Below are 20138 nucleotides of genomic sequence, written 5' to 3'. Positions count from 1 at the left end.
CACGTGTTCCCCTTTCTTCGTTCGTTCTGTCCCTTTTGTTCATATTCTAAAAATAAAATTTTACCGTGTTGTTCTAGGAAGCGAAAATAAAGACTTCAGAAAAGTTGTTTTTATTCGTGTACACGTGATCTGATATATACATTTTCCACGCAGAAAGTATAAATATTTTTTCTAAATTTTATTTGTTAATCGATGTGTCACAGGATAGTTTTGAAATTATTCGGAAACAATAATTTCTTCGCTGTTGTTGTAGGTTCTGGTGGATAGTATCAACGCTGAGAAGCCTGATGTTAATGAACGACTCAAGTATTTCTATTGTTCAGGAATGTTACAGAAATGGAAAGTTGAGGTGAGGAGAGTTTTAATATCAATTCATATACGTTGAGTATGTATTGTTTTACACCGTTAATTAGTGCAGTTAGTTTATAATGTGGTTTCAGTAATATATCGTTTGTGAAATTAAAAGGAAACTGGACTTCAGTTAATACTGAAACTAATAAGGAAGCATACATAATATTTCCGTTAAAAAAAAAGTCACAATTATTTAGAGATAAGTGATTTTACTTTTTTTTTTTTTTTTTTTTCTTTCATGTGTGCTGGTCCATAAGGTTTCAGCCACTTTGCATTTGGGTACATTGAAATCATAATTTTGCAAGGAACAGTGTAAAGTTTACAGGAAGATGTAATTTCATACATGCAGAGAGATTTATACGTAAATAAATAATACAAGCATACAAATTTAAAGTATTGCAAAGTTATGATGTATGTTTGTTCCATTTGCGGCTTCTTTTCGAGTTAGAACTAAATATACAGCCTCGTATTTCAAAAGTAGAAATTTATCACCAGTATTCAAAACACATTTGAAACAATTATATATATATGGTATTTTAAAACAACACCAACAACAACAGCGTTTGGGAGGTGATTCCTGATACCAAAATAAGACAAAAAATATAAACCAACCTGACTGCAGAAATCTGTCATTTCGTAGTTATAGGCCGAAAAGATAAAAAAATTAACTTTAAAGGTCCATAGCTTCAATACTATGGTACCTACCGTAGTCGGGTCAATACTTCACATAGGAACTAATATGTGTGCTATTCAAAAATACATGTTTCAGAATCCTGTGGTACACTCATGTCCAAAATTATTGTCGCATATATACAATTGTCTTCTCGTAAGAATATAATTTCATAATGATTTTGTGGGGTACTTTTAATACTGATACTATGTGTATAATCGGGAAATATATATTTGTGGTAAATTTCATAGGAAAAGAGTTATAAATACGAAAGTTAGAATGAGTGAAACAAAATATTGCTAAATGGACAAGAAAGTATTATTTTCGTTTTATTGTTCTTATTTACTGCTCTTTTGATTTGAAATTTGCCACATACATGTCTTTGCCGATTATACACATACTAACATTATAAGAAATACCGGGCGAATTCGTTATCAAATTATATTCCTACAACAATATATTTATAGACATACAACAATAATTTTGGACATTAGTGTACTTCCGCAACAATTTTTATAGAGGAAGTTTGGCTACGGGCATATAATTTGAAGTACTCACGAACTACCTCTATAAAAATTGTTGTACAAGTACCTCAGGATTCTGAAACATGGATATTTGGATAGGGCACACGCTAGTTCCTAACTGAAGTCTTATCCCGACTATGGTAGGTTCCATAGTTTTGGAGCTATGGACCTTTTAAAGTTCATTTTTTTCATGTTTACGGCAGCCTATAACTCCGAAAGGAAGCATTTGTGCACCCAGATTGGTATATACTTTCTGTCTTATCTTGTTGTCAGGAATCCCCTCCAAACGTTATCGGTATTGTTTTGAAACACCCTGTATTTAAATATATAAACAAATTTAAATTTGCATAGCAGCTGTTAAGTTTTGTATCGGATATTTTGGTAGCGAAGGAAAATGTAATTTGTTTTACTGTTTTGCGTGAACGTGAAATAATAAAAACGAACAATTTCTGTATATCATAAACAACAAGTATGATAGTCTTAAGCACAGTAGACGAGAGTAGTGACAATATTTTTTTCAGATATAACTACGTCATTCTATCCATTGCTTAAGCTAGTAGCCTTTTTTTTGTGTGTGTGTATCTCTATGAAGCTTTTTAATAAGCTGTATCCGTAATACGCAGTCTACGAAATTAACCTGTTTTATGACGAAACATAATTACGTAATTTCACACAAACATACATTTCCTAATTCCTACTGTAGCCAAATTCTGCTCGCTTTGCAGTTCGTTTTTCCCCTCTCTACTTTTCTGTCAACATTTCAATGAAAAACCAAGATGATGTACGGATAATAATATTACTGGGCCAATGCTATGAAACAGCTAGATGTGTTATTTATGAACCCCTTACCAGACCTTCAAACAACTATGAAAAGATGGAAGACCAGAAAGGAAGATACCGATGCAGTTTCATGATTTAATTAATGATCCAGTCTCCAAAAAGTAAGCTGCAGGCGCTTTGTTTCTAAATGCAATAAAATGCCAAGAGTGCGTATAGTCTCTTTGTGATCAATTCTGTATCCAGTCTCGAGTAATTCGGTGCGTGGTCCGTAACTTATCTCTAAAACCTATACTTTTATACTTGAGACCTAAAGATAACTGTTCTGATCCAGGAAAAATGATTATGTATGTTATATTTGGAAAAAAAATGCTTAGTTCGGTGATAATTATGATCATAGATTCAGTTTGGTATCCAGTTTTTCTATTTCTATAATTTTGTGCAGGAAGCTGTAATCCGATACAGGTATAAGTGATACCTGGTATTATGGTTTGATATGTTCGTTGTTGTGTGTTACTCGCGCGCAGCGAGTTTAGGAATTTGGAATTCCTTTTATTCCAGATCGTTCCCGTCGAGAAGGAGGTTCCAAGCCGAATCTTGTCTCATGTGGAGTCCAATTTAAGCGCCAGAAACCTGGCCGGAAGACTTCATCTTACTTTCTCCGTTGTTCCCTTTTCCGTCTCGGCTTACGAGTCAATGCAGGTTCGTGTAAAATCTCCGGCAAGTGTGCCGTCATTCGGCCGCCGAGTGCTCGGGGATTTTAACTTGTGATTGTGGGAGGTCGCAGCAGAGACTAAGAGTTACGTATTTCTGGGGCCGAGGCAACTCAAATGGTAAAACCGTACAGCGAATCGTTACACTGATCCGTTGTGATTCGAATTTCTTTAATTAGATAGCGTATTTGCGCAGCTTTAGACTTGAACTACGGTAAACGAACGTAACTTCCATCCTTGAGATGACCGAAGACTAGGTTTCACAATTTTAGTCTTTATTGGAGAGTAAAAATAAGATTACACGACATTTAATCAATACACGGACGTACAAAAGTGTCATTAATGTACGTACATATATTCATCATGAGACACTTATATCGCAGTTAGGTAGCTGAAACTCAACTAACTGTCACCGCTCAATCACGGTAGGATCGAACGTGAAATCAGGTGAAATTACCAAGAAGTACAAGTGCGTTTGAACCCACAGAACTCACTTCTTCCAGAATCGTGTCCGTGTTCATTTGAAGTATTGAACGGCTAAGTCGTGTGATAACTACAACGCGTGAGTCTTTGACTATTATTTTAAGTTCATTCTAGAAGAAGAATCCTAGTTAATTTGTTAAACTCGAAAACGTTCTCTCAATCGACAGAGTCCAGTGATCAGGCAGAAGTGAATTACAATCCGAAGTCTTTGTCACCGATGCAAGATTTAAGTCTATGTACCGTACAGAGACTTAGTCAGAGTCCTCTTCACTCTCCCTGTCTAACTGCTAACTGCCATATCTGCAATAGAGTGAAAAAAAAAACAAAAAACTTTTCAAGTCATAATAGCGCGGAAAAGTTACAAATTGGGGTGGCTGAAAAAGGGTAACAAATAAATAAAATTAGTTTATATGTTCCAGTTCGCATGTGTTTTAAAATTTGGAGAAATTCACATTTTTACGATAATCTTTAACAGTTTTAAATTAGCCTCTTCCTAAATATAATAGCTGAAATTCTTATGTATTAGAACCACAGAAAATAATGTTTAAATATTATTTAAATCCATCAACATCTTCCGGTCGCACATTGCGTTCAAAGTTAATGAAATCTTGGAAAATAATTTACAAACAAAGGTAGATCACAGTTCAAGAAAAATTAACAACTTAACGTCTTTTGCTTTCTTTATTGAATATAAGGTTAAATGTTTAAAAACAAATTATTTTAGACCATTAGTGAGAAAAAAAAAATCATAGAAACGTGATATTTTACAAATTTCGGCAAGCTTTAGAGCGCCGGAAGATAGAAACCGATTTTATTTTTTCTTTTACTCCTTTTTAGTCTCTCCAATTCACAACTTTTCGGCAGTATTTACGACTTGAGAGAAAAAAAAAAATTTTTTCGGCCTACCTTAAACCTCAAGTGACTCGCGACTTGCATACTTTCCAGGAGTAGCGGACCAACAGCGATCAAAGATGTCTCCTACGTAGTGTTTTTGCAATGACTGACTCAATCATGCCCGATTTCTGGCTGTATTTACAGTATTTTCACATCTGTTAAGAATAGTGGAAGGAAGTTCCGCTTCTTCGCCAGAGCTAGAGGTGGGAAAGTAAAAAGACTGTATTTATTATTTTTTGTTCTATTTCCATCTGGTTAGAAAAGGGGAGAATGAAGTTAATAATGCCAGATTTAGTAGAAATATATCTCTCATCTCTCTGTAGTCTTGCAACTACTATGCAATGAAACTTCTACCATTAATTATGTAGCTCCCAGGTGGAAGTACACTTGTATATTAATTTCCCTTTTCTTTATACTTATTATCAGAGGCTATAATGAAGTCAGATATGTCCGTTTTTAGCCTAGAGAGAGTTTACATCTTCTCTTAGGCCCGATGCCTGATCCTCGGACAAGACTCCTTGTCCTGCTTGTATTGTAGCTTCTTTTCCTTTTCTTATGCTCCATTGCTCTGTGGCCCAAGCAAGTTGGTCCAAGAGGACTTAAAGATGCATTTCCGCCTGTCTTGTTTCCATAAGAGTCGATTGGAACAATTCTATTTCTTGTAAATCTCCCTAACCTCTCTCAGTTCTTGTGGCTGGCGTACCTATAATTTACATATACCAGCGAATGTACTCGAAACCCGGTTCAGTGTACGCCAGAGTATTGCGTCTCTGTCTCCAGATAATGACCCTTAATGCTTGTACTATGTAGTAGGTACACGCCATATATCGTTCGTGTGCCCGTGATTACACACTATCTACCCTTCGAAAGTTTAAAATTGGTTTAGGCTTTTTATTTGCGTGAATCGTTTTTCATTCCATAAATGTTTTTGAGTAATCCAATCAAAGATAGTATGAAGAAATGTCGATATTTTGAAAAGCGCCATTCAGGTATTTTTGTTTGCTTTCTTACTGCATCCTGTGACAATGCGTAATTATATGCTTTCGCATTCATTTATGATTTGGCCCTTTGACATAAGATATTGTTCTCAATTTCCGATCCATATAATCAATTCCACTCTATTATATGAAAGTAATTACTGCTTTACCTTGCATATCCTGGGTGTCAATCGATCACGAAAGTCATGAAAAAAGTAACGAAATCCAAAAGCGGTCACGTAAGTCAACAAAGAGTCACGAAATTTAGTTTTGGGGTCACGATTTTTTTTTTCTTATCTATACTAATATAAGTACAGACTGGAAAATTTTGAATTTATAAAACGTCAAAATTCACCACAAAGAAAGTCTTTGGTCGGCTTTAGACGCTACCAAATCGCAAACAAAGCACGCTTCTATCGCATGCATGAATATTCGGCCTAATTCGCACCCGAATTCGCTCGTGAGTATATTACGAAATTTTATGGTTTGGTAAAGAAAAGGTCGCAAAAAAAGTCAAGAAATATTATTTTGTAATTTTAGTAGACACTCTGATATCTCTCCTATAGGCGCGAATTCAATGAAAATCGGAAGAGTAAGAAGTACGAGACTGAGACGGGAATAGAGCCCGGATCTCCGGCATGTACTCAAACAATCCGTCGCTGAACATTTACACACCGTGAACGCTGAACATCTACTTACTCCTAAGGGCCGTCCGTGCTCATACGTATACTTTCAGATCACATGGATTGTATAACCCTAGCCTGTCACATGCTCCTGTAATTCAGCTCTTGTAGGCGATGTAGTGTGGTGGGCACGGCCTACACTATGAGCATTGGTCTTGAATGAGAGTCTGTGTATCTGCTAACAGCACCGGATATAAATCCTAGTCACGGCTCGGAGCGCACTTGAATAGTAGATCCCGTATTTCGTAAAGTCGGTGTTCCTTAAAGACACAAAACATGAAAAACTTAAAACACACGTAGACTGTACTTTAACAATCCAGTACGGTAAGCCAGAGACCGGTTTTACTCCAGACTTGAGCTGTTCGATTTTTTTGCATTCACACCTTTAGGGGTTATGTTATAAGGAAAATTGATTGGTTCCTGCAATTTTTCATATAATATCGAGTTTAACCGTCATAGGTGTTAGTTAATATAGGCAGTGGGTTCTCCAAACACAACAAGAGTTACCGCACCAGCACGTCAAGCCAAAGTACCGGATTCGAATCTTGGTTGTTCCTCACTTTTTCGCTCTTTGAATTTTCATTGTCATCCTACTTTAATACTGCGAACAGAATTCGTGTTCGATTAAAATCAGTGTTAGGCGATATCATCTCTGAACGTATATGACAGAAGATAATTTGAATTTTAAGCTTAGTGTTGATTCAAGTACATTTTAAAGATGTTCATATCGAATGGAAAATACGATGGTCCTGCTCCATCATTACTTTCAGGATTTTTCGTTTTACGTTGTAACAAGTGAATGGACAGGAGTCTTCCTGTTGTGCTAATATGTAATTATTGAAAAGGCACAAAAATTATGCACGGGTTGGTGTATCTCGGTTAAGTTTATAGACCTGTTGCACTCAAAAATAGCTTTCGCGTTTCCTTATCAATGAAATGAACAACAACAACAGTTTGACAGTAGAATTCTCAACTTTAGATAGTCTTCATCCGTCGTTTTCTTGAACTGTAAAAAACGAAAACTTTTCGTGGTCCAAATAATTTATAATGAAATATTAATTTAGTACTGTATTTTCTATAATTTTGAATGTTTCCGTTAAAAAAAAAATAAATAAATAAAAAGTATTATTTGCTTTCCAACTTATTTTTCTTTATTTTACAGGGAGAGTTAGCTAACTTACTTATGTCATTGGGAGCAGTAAATAGTGCTTTGGAAATATATTTGCGATTAGAGCTATGGGAAGACGTAATTACATGTTACAATACATTGAAATTGAGACACAAGGTAAGAATTTTTTTCGTACTTGCTTTGCTTGCTCTAAGTACAATAAAGCACTGTAAAAATACGAAGATAAAATTGAATTTAGTATTACTGAAGATTCGGATAGTTGTCCGAGAAAAGATTTAACTTGCATGAACTAACTATCCTTTCTGTTAAAACACCATCTTTTTTGCACTACCGCATTGGGAATGGTGATAAGAGGTTTCGAAATCTGAACTTGATCAGGGATTTAAGGTTCTGTAACCGGCGTCGAACTGTGATTATTGAAACATGTTCTCTAGGTTGTATCATGCAGTCAGTTGCTACGGTTCTTTGTCATAATTTTCTTCAGTTTTTAGTTAATCTCTCTCTCTCTCTCTCTCTCTCTCTTATATTTTAACGTTTTCATCCAAGTTCCCGACAAAAGTCCAGACATTCAGACCCTAATCACATTGACTAGGGAACCCCCCAAAACCCCACGTGTTTCTGTTAGTGTTGGTCTTCAGCAAACTCCATCTCTTTGGCTCTCACCTTATATGGTGGGCCTAAAACTTAGCCAGTGTATACGCCAACTCAATGATACGTCCTTTTCCCAAAAAGAACAAAATCTCCACTTGTTCGTAAACCACCTTCAATTTCTTTGAAATCTGATCTGGTGGAAGACGACGTGATGGATACTGAATGGACGATCCTTGGATGACGTGGAAAGGTTCGCCTCAAACGTTGATTTCTGATATTTTATTGGTTTTTACTATTGTTATATATTTTCTTTATTACTATTATTAGTATTTATTGTTATCGTTATATATTTGTTATTTTCATATATTTATTGCTTTATTTCTTTCTTTTAGATCTCTACTTCTCTTTTGCAGCAGTATTTCTTGATATGTTGGTTTTAAATTTTACTTAAAGCAGTCATGTTGATCGTGACGGGGACAAATAGCTTCCATGCTGACGTCCCCATTAAACCTTAATCAATTTCTCTTTGACTTTGTCTCTGTCCACTGTTCTCTGATGTTCTCTTGGCACGAATATTCTGTGTCCCGTCATCACCTTCGACACTTGCTATCGATACATCTAAGACATAGGCCGTCTTGGTTAAACTTACTGCAATTAACTGCGTACCGTCTGTTTGTCCTGTTTGAAAATGTAAGAGCCCTCACACTTTTCATTAACAGTGTTTGGGCTGTTGCACACAAAGATACGTTTACACTCTGTTGCACATAACTATCACCTAATACGACACTACCACAAACAGGTGCAGTGCACAAATGTTACTAAATTACTAAAATTGCATATTTAAAGTACATGCGTCTTTCTATTGTTTTCATAACATTAATTTAGGTCTTTAGATTCATTAGTCCATCTCCGCATAGATCTCGATCTGTCGTGAGCTGTTTAAACATGGAACAGTAGTTCCGCTGTGGCAATTACATACTTTTTTCTGAATATATCTTTATTAATTTTTGATGGCAGAATGGAAGATAAATACACCACCATAACTCTATCATCACTAATTCAAATTAGATGAATTATTATATATTTAAATATTTTTAGCTTTTTCTTTTCGTTCTTTTAAGGTTTAGTATTGTTGAATTTTTCGTAGATAAGATGACCGAATCATAAATATGGGTATAATTTTCCCTACTTTTAATTAAATTTAAACTTGTGTTGAGCTTTCTCTTTGCTTCCAGAATAAACAGAATGATCCAGGGAAACGTCTATTAGAGAAAACCTACCTACAGGATGAATCGGAAATATGGCTATACTTTTGATCGCATCTTGTGATGACACTATTATGTCTATAAGAAATGGAATAGTGCCATCAGAGAGTCTTCTAATTAAGGAACAATACACAACGATACCAACCAGACTCACATTATTGCTTCAACCTGCTCGCCGTTTACATCAATACCTAATCAGCAATCAACGATATTGATAAGCAATACTATTGCCAGGCCACTAAGAAGCTGTTTCTTTATGGATGTTTCATGTTGTACGCATTTTTTCCATTTTATCACAGTCGACGGCAGCACTGTTGTGGCGTTTACTCCATAGGATGGTAATCCAAGTAGAGCAAAGATCACATTAAATATCCATTAATTGAACTTTTCTTCCGAGCGTTAACGAAGAAACAAGTTATCACAAAATGATATCTTCTTTCACCGCTAACTACACATAGAAGAAAATTCGAGTAATGACTTAAAATTGACAAATAAGACAAAATATCAGCATCATTTAACAGCAAAATTAATTGAACACTTTAAAAATTCACTTGTATCAATATATATATAGCACCACGCACACAAGGGAAAGAACATGAGGCATAATCTTATAGACGCAACTATAGTAAATGATACACAGGAATATAGGCGTATTCTTTTATAAAATTATAAAACTTACATATCCTCCACAATGAACAGGTCTTTTTTTTATACAAAAAAAATGTATTGTTAATCTAAAATATGAGATGATAACAGCTATTAATTTTCTAACTTTCAAATCAATCCATTTCAGCAGCGTTGTTTTATATATTGTTCTTCAGTTGATATCTTCGCGCACAATGAATGCAGCTTCCCGCGGTTTCTCTCGTGTTCTCGCTGTTTGCGCGAGCTACGCCTACCAGATGACGTAATCGCAGGTAGGGTTGTGATTGGCTGCCGTTGGTTGCCGAGGCCATAGCCACATCGTCTGCAGGATGTTGCAATCGGTGCGAGAATGCATAGCACTGTTGTAAATATAGCAGTCTTTTTAAAATAAAAAGAAATTAAATCGTCTGAACTGAATACGCCAAAAATAATGCACAAATGTGTTTATCACACTGTCACATAAAAAAACACGTCTTGTTTCTTTCGAAGTTTCACGATCATTCTGATATGCAATCGTCCTCTTATCTGAATGTGAAAATGGACTCTCAATTTGATATAGCATTCACCATTCCTCTCTATAATGTACGGTAACCCCATTCATTTTCTTCAAACTTGTAACCATATTTCTGATTCACCCTCTATAAACATTTTCGGTTTCATGTTTCACTGTACAAAGAAGAATTTTATCATCCTGTATTACTTTAATAACATAATAGTTTTTTCTCTGTGGTAGGCGTCCGAGATTATACGCCAAGAACTGGAGAAGAAGCAGACCGTAAAAATGTGGTGTCTACTTGGTGATGCAACAGATGACCCAGACTGTTACCTCAAAGCGTGGGAACTTTCAAATCACAAAAGTGCGAGAGCACAAAGGCACTGGGGGTATTTCTACTATTACAAACGACAGGTAAGCAACTCAATAGGAAATACAATGGCTGCTGGAAAAGTTTCTGCAAACTACTACTGACAGTGGCACTAGTGTTCCGCTAGGATAAAATTCGGAAGAACACCTTTATATGTTGGAATTATATTTCATTTTGTTTGTTTAAGCCTATTTGTTTATTTTTCACACTAGTCTGAAGAAATAGGTTCGTTTGAGAAATGGAAATTTGCCATGAACACTTTCGGTTAATGATTTTTTATTTTATTTTACTTTATTTTAAATGATTCCAAATATACTTTGAAATAGTGCATCAAAAGACTTGATTTGCTTTTGGGAAAAATTAAATGAAATCTTCCAGTTTTATATTCCACGGTAATGTAATGTAGACTAAAACTGGGGATGATAAAAAATAAATGATATAGTGGAATGAAAAAAGTGGGAGAACCCTGAGAAAACCCACGCACACGGTCTTCATCCATCACAAAGCCCACTTGGCGTGAGCTGGAATTGAACCAAGGATTCCACCCACCAGAGGTGAACGCTCTACCACTGAGCCATCATGGTCCTCATTTGCCTTTTAGGGATGAAGCATCATCCAGTAGTATTGTGTACAATTGGTTTTCCGAGTTCCAGCATTGTCACACATTTCTCAGTGATGAACTTCGTGATGATCGTCCATCTATGTCTGTTGTTGCCAGCAATGTTAATGCTGCGCGTGAAATGATTGAGAGAGATCGACATGTAACGTATAGTGAGAGTCAGGCATTCTGGAATATTGACATACATACAATTTTGCCTGGTCATTCGAACATATAGAAACTTTCAAGCCGTTGGATCGTACGCCCTTGACCGAAGCTTAAAAACAGGCTCATGTAAATTAGTGTAATAAAATGTTTAAAAAATCCAGCCGATGAAATTTGGTGTACTAAATTGTTACAGGGGAAGAAGCTTGGATCTATTCATACAAACCCGAAACTAAACAGCAGTCCAGTGTGTGGGTATATCAAAGTGGGCAGAAACCAACAAAAGTTATTCGTGTAAGGCAGTGGTTCTCAACCTAATTCCTATCGCGACTCCCATTTTATCACATCCTGTTGCCAGTGACCCGCTTATAATTTCTGGTTTGTAATAAGCTTGTGTGGGTTTTTTAATATACCTATTGCAGCGATCTCACGATTTCTATAATAATAGAATCAAATTCTTGTATATATGGATAGAGTAACCGAGATATACTCCCTACGATGAAAGTGCTGATTCAAAATGGATATTAAACCCTATCATTGAAGAGGCTGATCTAAGCTCACAACTTGTTGACTAACTAACAGAATTATCGTGCGTGGCAAGTCCTTCCAACTAGTTTTCTGTAACGAAGACTTGGAGAAGTTCGGGCTGAAGAGGAGAAAAGAATATCCTGGTCTGGTATCTGCTGCTTTAAGAGTAATAATTCCATTTGCTACATCGTACCTGTGCGAAAGTGTTTTTTCTTCCATGGTAAGTATTAAAACAAAGGCAGGAAATCGCTTATCAGTTGAAAATGACTTTACACTGTGCGTCCCGAAGATTGAACCGGACGCTGCCGCACTAGTGAAATCACACCATGCTCAGTTATCTCATTAGAGGCCCGGAAATTGAGGAAAAATCCTTTGTTTTACGAGTGCCCGAAGACGAGGCTTAACGCAATATACGTTCATTTTGGGTCATTGTAGGCCAGAAAATGGTGATTTTATTTGTCTTTGGCCTTTTTCGGCTTTTTTGTTTTGTTTTGTTTATTGGTCTTTTTTAAAGCTTTCTATAGGTTTTAACGTCTTTTTTTCGCACTTTATCTGTCGACAATAGATTTACTGGCCATTTACTCGAATCACCACCACCTCTAAACATCTTTTCTTTAGTAAAGAAAATTCAAAAGATTCTACAACAAGACATTCTTCAACGACTGGACTGATAAGACCAGATCTGCAACAATCACAAGTCAGATACAAGAAGGCGTAACAATGTCCTCCAGCAGGGGGTGAAGATGGGGAAGTTTCCTTATTTTAGTTTGGACTTCAGTTTGTGGAAGAAGGACAGACCGTTAACATGCCTAAAATTAAAACTAACTTGTAAGAAAACTTCCTTTTTGCGTCAGCTTGTGTCTAAATTTGGAGCAGAAGTTTTTTTTCTACGGATGGAAATATTCTTTTCTGCAAATATTGCGAAGTGAAAGTGAGTGCAGAAAAAACGTTTCCATGTCCAATAGCACGTTGGATGTAAAAGCAGCTTCCCGGGCCGCGGAGAAAAAGGAAATACAGTTTGTGTTAGGACAAAGTACTAGTGGACATACTAAGTGTCGTCTCCGTTTTACAAAGATCTTTGCAGTGGCTTAGTTGGAGCAAATATCCCGTTGGCAAAGATAAACAATGAAACTTTCAAAATGTTTTTGGAGCAGTATACAAATCAGAAGATTCCTGATAAGTCGACCCTCCGAAAAGAGTATGTGCACCGCTGCACCGTTTCTTTCAAATGTATATTGTATACTATCAGAAGCTTGTATTTCTTGAGCATTATATTCATTAAATATGTAATTCTAATTACATTTGATTTTATTTTTTACGTTGTTTTTTCCAGTTTTTAGGTCCTTTTTAGATAGTTTTAGGTTTTTCTATAGATCCTTTTTGAGCAATATTTAGGTCTTCAGCTTCCGAGCCCTACTCATTAGGTTTCAATTTTAATTCTATTTCAATATGCAGGTTTTGTCACATTTGTATTTTTCTGGTATTTTAATATGCAGTTCTCGTTAATGTCATATCGTACCTCTGATTTTTAAGCAACTTTGCATCTGTTGAAAATGTTTACTAGATCTATTTTTTGTTGTTCTTAATAGTATGTATAAATTTAAAAATATGGCTATTTGAATAAAATTTGAAATAATTTTTAAAAATACTTTCTGGTATTGAATTTTAATTATATTTATTTCTTCCGCTTATCTTCTGAAAAACCCTGGAATTCTACCATGCAAATGATTGTTTCTTCGGTTATACCGGACATGTAGCAAATGTAGCTTTAGGGAATGGAAAGACAGTAAATTCTGAGTGTTATATAACAGTTTGTTTGCCAGAGATCATCAAATAACTGCGTAAATCAAATCCGAATCCTCGCATCATTTTTCACCACAAGAACGTCAGTTTCAGCTCAGCATACCAAACTTTTTTTTGTCCATTACAAATGTGGAATTAATAACTCGTTTTTCATTCTCACTTGATTTAACACTTTATAACTTCTTTGCTCCTCTACATGAAAAATGGAGGATGCCTGGTGAGCGTTTTGTGCCGCGTGAAACAGCTGTTGGCGCAGTCAGTAAAGATTTGTGAGGTACTTTTCAAACTGCTGTGAAAAAATAAGTGAATAGGCTTAAAGAAACAATCTAAGATAATTTAAATATTCAAAGGTCTATTCTTCTGAATTTTATAATGGCGGAACACTAGCGCTACTATAAATAATAAATCTACAGACACTTTTCTAGCAGCCCTCGTATATGATAGATTGCTAATGTATTGATACAATATTTTGGTCGTTCAAGTAGTAAGTTGTTAATCGAGTTATTGACATTTGTTGTATCAATTTTGCTTAGTTAATGTGATACCTCAGTGGTTACACTAAGCTTAATTTGCACCATGTCACACAACAACGTTATTGTGTATAGCATTAATTCCATTCCAACTGCATACTTTTTTTTTTTTTTTTAATTTTTTAATTATTATTTCACATATGTTAAAATTAAACACAAAATGGCTGACGATTCAAGTCTATAGGCAGATTAAGGTATAACGCAGTTATAACACATGTTACTCCGGCCGCCATCTTAGATTCAACTTTCTTTTTTTTCAGATGGAGATAGGTGCAAAAAATACATCGCATTCATGTACAATTTCTCGGAAATTCACTGGTGTAGTGAGTTTTACCGTATCTTGTACCGTTTGCAAAATATTGCATGTTAAATGTCAGGCACTTCACGAATATTGAACCAAATAGAAAGTTGTGCAGGGCATGGCATGGCAGAAAGTTGTGTTGTACAGTGTACCCCGTGCGTATATGTAATCTTTGAAGTGACTTAGCGTTGACGAAATATTCTGTGGACGTACATACATACAGGCACAGTCAATACGGAAATGGTAAGTCTGCACCTAAATCTGATCATATCTGGATTTAAGTGAGACATTTTAGATATTCATCCAGTGTACTTACTGTCTTGTATATTTATGTTTACAGGATTGGTTCATGAAGTCTCATAAGTATATATATATTCCCTTGTATGGGCTGCAGCAATTGCATAATACACACGGGGCCCTGCACAACCTTCTATTTGATTCAATATTCGTGAAGTGCCTGACATCTAACGTGCAATAGCTTGCAAACGGTAGAAGAGACGATAAAACTCACTACACCAGTGAATTTACGAGAAAATTGTACATTAATTTTATGTATTTTTGCGCCTATCTCCATCTGAAAAAAGGAAAGTTGAATCTAAGATGGCGGCCGGAGTGTATAACATGTGTCAGAGAAGCAGTACTTAATCCAAACTCTTCTGCATATGCCCATATTCATGTCCAGTTACATCTGAACAAACTAAAAGCAATTTTGTGACGAGTGTTATAGTAGTTTATGATTGAATTCCGGATATATATGAAGGCTTATAAACATGCAAATTACCAGTATGGGCCGCTAAAATTAGTACAATACACATTGTTCCGCGAAGAACTTTGCATTTGAATCAATTTTACGCGAATCCCGAGGGAACACTTCACAAATGTATCTTGTCAGGCGAACAACTTGCCTTGTCTATCGTACTGGTCGGTGACATGTAAGTATTATGAAGCTCTTTTTCCTTTTTGGTACTCATGTTTTTTCTATTTACCCAACTGATTTTATACAAATATTTTCCTTAAATGATCAGTTTGTTCTTCTGTCAGTTATTGACACCTAGCTAGCACAGCGGGTAGAGTTATGCCTTCTTAGACTTTCAAGTTCTACAATACTATTTGCAGTACACATATCGACGAGAGCAAAGATCATCAGTATGATCAGTCCTTGCGGTGCAACGAAGCTGATTATAGAATAATACCACCTTGTATATCATTTGCTTTATCTATAATCAGTTCGATAGTTTTTACAGCTTCTGAAGTGGCTGGTGTGTAAATATGGCAAGTTCATAGTGATTTTTGTTTTTCAAATTCGTGAGGTGGCATCATATGAAAAGAATATATTCCTTTAGTTACTACTTCAGTGCTACACTTCTAAATTTCAATTCCCAGTGAAAGCTCTCGGTTGAAAAAGTGTAAAAAGCTTTTTCAAGCCAGCCATCCTGAATGAGATTTTCCTGGGTTTTCCTTATTCACACCAGGCAAATGCTGGGATGGTACCTAACTTATAGGTCCCAGGTCGCTTTCTTCCTTCCCTTCCCCCGGATAGTGTGATCACCGAGGGTCGTCATCCTTCATACGTGACGAGCTAACATGGCCATAGGTGCCGAAAGATCAAAAAATCTAAATCCTAAAATCCTACTTCTAAATTTCAAAATGCTGTATAACAAAATTAAAAATACTTGTAGAATCAATTATTTTTATGTATTATTATACTCCTCGAATTAATACTGTATGTATTCATAACTGGACGCTTGCAGAGTTTAGTGGAAAATTTCGTTTAAATAAGCAGAACTTCGTCGTTATTATATATACTCTACATTTAGAATTATTCTTACCCTGTATGTGATACAGATAGCATACTTGTTCTGCTCCAGACACGAGTTCGATTTTCAGTGTGAGCTCATATAATTTGCATCTCACGTTAAATGTACATTCACTTTTCATGAAAAAATGAAATGAAATCTTTGAGTTTTACGTCCCACGTTTATGCCGGCTAGGCTAAAGTACACGGTACTGATGAGAAATGGATGGAATGATAGAATTAATAAAGTGGGAGAAAACGAGAGAACCCCGAGAAAACCCACGCACGGTGTTTGTCCACCACAAAGTTCACTTGGCGCGAACTGGGATCGAATCAGGGACCCCAAGCACCAGAGGTGAACGCTCTACCACTGACAAGGAAAGTTCGTGAGAGAGCACTCGCCTGCAGAGAAACTCAGCATGCCATTTGAAAGACCAATTCATACTGATTACAACAAGCTAATAAAATTCGTGTACGGTTGAGAACTTTTCGAGAGATTCAACGTTAAATGCACGAGGAAAGAAGGATGCCAGAAGTGTATAACCGAAGTTTTTTTCTCCCACGTCTAAGCCGATTGTTTGAACTTACTACTGCTTGATCACTGGGGTCCATTTACATCAAATTATCCATTGCAAGTTGGATGACGGATGGTAAAGACGTAATGGTTGAGAAAATACCAAAGAACTTCACACGATTTGTACAATCATTTGATGTGTTTGGATTTCGACCAGTCAAAGATTATGGCAGGAGATGTAAATAGTATGAAACAACTTCTTCCGGACGTTATGATGTACTAACGAAACAATCAAATAAAGTTCGTGTCCATGCTAATGAATCAGTGGCTGCAACGCAGTTGCACATACAAAATATTCATGGTGGAAAAAAGTCTTTTGCCTGCGTCATTTCTTTATAGAACAGAACAACAGGATCAGTTTTCACCTCTAACCTATCATTATTGTGAATAGTATAATGACTAATTTTAACAACAAAGCCGTTAGTTATTGCAAAACAGTTTTTTCTGTCACCTTAGGTAGATTTCAATTCGTATGTCAATATTTGTTGCTACTAATGTTGTACTTAACGCGTTTAAATGCGCATATACTCATATTTTTTTATATAAACTTCTAAGTTGAATCTCTCGAACAGTTCTTAACCGTACAGGAATTTTATTAGCTTGTTGTGGTCAGCATGAATTGGTCTTTCAAATGGCATGGTTAGTTTCTCTGTAGGCAAGAGCTTTCTCCCGAACTTCCCTTATGAGCCACTGCGACCTCACACTTTTCATATACGCCTAAAGAAAGGTTAAATTCTTTAAGAATCATCCAAATGTTGTGACTTTTGTAATAATAGAAAAATATCCAAAAGTTACAAACTGTAATAATATACATTTGAACAATTTATAAATTCCAAAAGATATATATATTTCTTCTCACTAAATATGACAAAAGAAGACCATGTAAATTAAGTTGAAATATTTTATTCGTTTCAGTATGACAAATGTATTCCTCACTTTCAAGAATCTCTGAAGATTAATAGCTTACAGGCTCCAGTTTGGCTACGTTTAGCGTTTGCGGCTTTGGAGAACGAACAATGGGACCTCTGTGCAACTGCGTATAGGAGATACTGTACGCTCGATCCTGAGGTAAGGAGGGGGATGATTAACGCTTGTTTTTATCATTTTTATTGCAGTGTTTACGAAAGCATTTTAGCCTTTCGTGTCAATCGTATGTATTGTGTTTCTGTCTTGAAATCTTCAAATAGTTTTGCCTGACAGCACATGATACATTTAGTTTGAAAGTTGAAAATTTTATAAGTAGAGCGCATTTATTATAGCCCCAAAGGAAATAAAGAAAGTTATGCTAGAGACACAGTTACAATCTATTCGTAAACAATTTTCGTTGTTGAAAAATAGAATTAGAAATTGTTTCCTTTTTGAAGTTTATATAGTGACTGTAACCTTTATATGATCCACTGAAGTGATTGACAGTAAACTTCTGTGGTAAAGAGTAAGTAACAATCAGTAAATGTAATTGACATTTATACGCCTTCTTTACAGGAAAACTGTCAGTGTGCATTTTTCTGTAAAAATTGTGTTTTATATTAAGAAGACCACGTGTAGCGTATTGATTTACACATAATTATGATCAATATATGTGCTTAATTAAGTGCCAGTAATATTTATAGAGTGCGAGCGGTCCCGGGTTCGATTCCCGGTGGGACACTCAGTCGAAAAGATGTTAACAGCTTTATAGACCAGCCATACTAAGGTTTTTCTCATTCATGCCAGGCAAATGCTGGGATGCTACCTCATATAGAGGTTTCAGGCGGCTCCTCCCTTCCCTAGATAGTGTGCTCGCCGAGGAACATCATCTCTCATACATGATGGACTGATAAGGCAATAGATATCGGTAATCCCAAAAATATGTATAAATAAATAGTGCATTTATAGACCATATGGTTTCAACAGCAGACCTCCTTCACAATCAATGAATATGAGGCAGTGTTGGGCAAAATCAATTGAAATCAATTGCAATTGATCAATCAATTGAAAGTAATTGCTCTGAAAATCAATTGCAATTGATTTCAATTGCAATTGATTTCAATTTGTAATTGACAATTAATTTCAATTGCAATTGAATTTAATCATAAAATTTGCAATTAAATTTTCGTCAATTGTTAATTGTTAATTGGTCACCAGGCAATTGAAACTTTTAATTGTTAATTGTCAATTGCAAAGGGTGCAATTGAAACATTTAATTGTTAATTGCAATTGACAATTGAAACTTGTAATTGTTAATTGTAATTGTTAATTGCAATTGAAATCAGCAATTAAAACTGAAGATAAGAAGATGTGTGTGTATTGTGTTGTCCACTTGTTACTGTTTTACATATTTCAAATAAGGTACTTATAAGAAATGCTGTATACCTACCATCCCTCCCCCCCCCTGGGAAGAAAGCCAGGAAACTAAGTATTTTTTAAAATATATTATGTTTATGGTTCTATCCCCCTCGAAAGAACTCTATATGCCCGTCATGCATACAATAGGAATGGGCACCAGCGAGTTCGAGCGAGTTTTCTTTAAAACTCGACTCGACTCGAAGCAGACATTTTTGAGCTCGACTTGAGATCTCGGCTCGAAAAATTTCCCCCAACTCGACTCGAATTCGGATCGAGTTTCCAGTCGAGTCGAGCCAATTCGAGCTAAATCCTTTGTGTAGTTCCAAGTACTACTATCTTCAAGTATCCTACATAGACAATATAATAATCAATGATACTACTACTACTACTATAATTAATTATCATTATAACACCGTGTACCTGTATAAACATGGAATATAGGCGGTTTGTATCGGAATACTAAAAATTAGTTGACTGTCGATCTTGGTCGTCAAGAAATCTTCAGGAGGCAAGGACATCGGTCACGAGGTTCTTGGTTTGAGTTCAGGAGGAGCAAGTATTCGGGCTCGAGCCAAAAATTGTTAGAAGTTATGGGACTCCAGCCAAACATGTTCAAAACTGCTCGACCCGGGCTTAGGGTTGTCAACAGCTCAAGCGGCTCGCTCACAGCTTATTCACTTATCGAGCCGAACCGAGAAGTGAGCCGAGCCAACAGCTCATCCAACCGAGCCAGCTCCAGCCGATGGCTCACACGAGCCGAGCCGAATTGAGCTGATTGATTACCCCAATCAAGCCCGTTCGAGCCATCGGCTCAGTTGAGCTGACTCGAACCCAGCCTATGGACTCGTTTCAACGGAGCTGGTTCGAGCCATTGGCTCCAATCGAGCCGAGCCGATGACTCGTCTTTACCGAGCCGGTTCAAGCCTAGTGATGGGCAGTGGGAATATTCCCGGT

At 36.2% G+C, this 20138-nt stretch overlaps 2 protein-coding genes across 5 annotated transcripts in view; one reads left to right on the top strand and one right to left on the bottom strand.

The window, feature by feature from the left end:
* The window catches only part of LOC145660718 (tetratricopeptide repeat protein 27), a 126029-nt gene that overhangs the window by 50387 nt on the left and 55504 nt on the right, over positions 1-20138 (top strand). For all 3 annotated transcript variants that reach the window (XR_014126868.1, XM_081726084.1, XM_081726085.1), the window contains exons 9-12: positions 254-349; positions 7235-7357; positions 10436-10609; positions 17775-17927. Coding sequence is in view for 2 of the 3 variants with exons in the window: in XM_081726084.1 (XP_081582210.1) it covers positions 254-349; positions 7235-7357; positions 10436-10609; positions 17775-17927 (546 nt within the window). In the remaining variant the exon portion in view is untranslated. The remainder of the gene's footprint in view (positions 1-253; positions 350-7234; positions 7358-10435; positions 10610-17774; positions 17928-20138) is intronic.
* LOC145660721 (histone deacetylase 8-like) overlaps positions 1-20138 on the bottom strand; it is a 270630-nt gene that overhangs the window by 225913 nt on the left and 24579 nt on the right. The gene's annotated exons all lie outside the window — the stretch shown is intronic.

This window comes from Thermobia domestica, chromosome 9 (assembly GCF_964235325.1).
Source record: "Thermobia domestica chromosome 9, izTheDome1.hap1.1, whole genome shotgun sequence".
Lineage (NCBI taxonomy): Eukaryota > Metazoa > Arthropoda > Insecta > Zygentoma > Lepismatidae > Thermobia > Thermobia domestica.
This window is presented reverse-complemented; position numbering and strand designations above follow the sequence as displayed.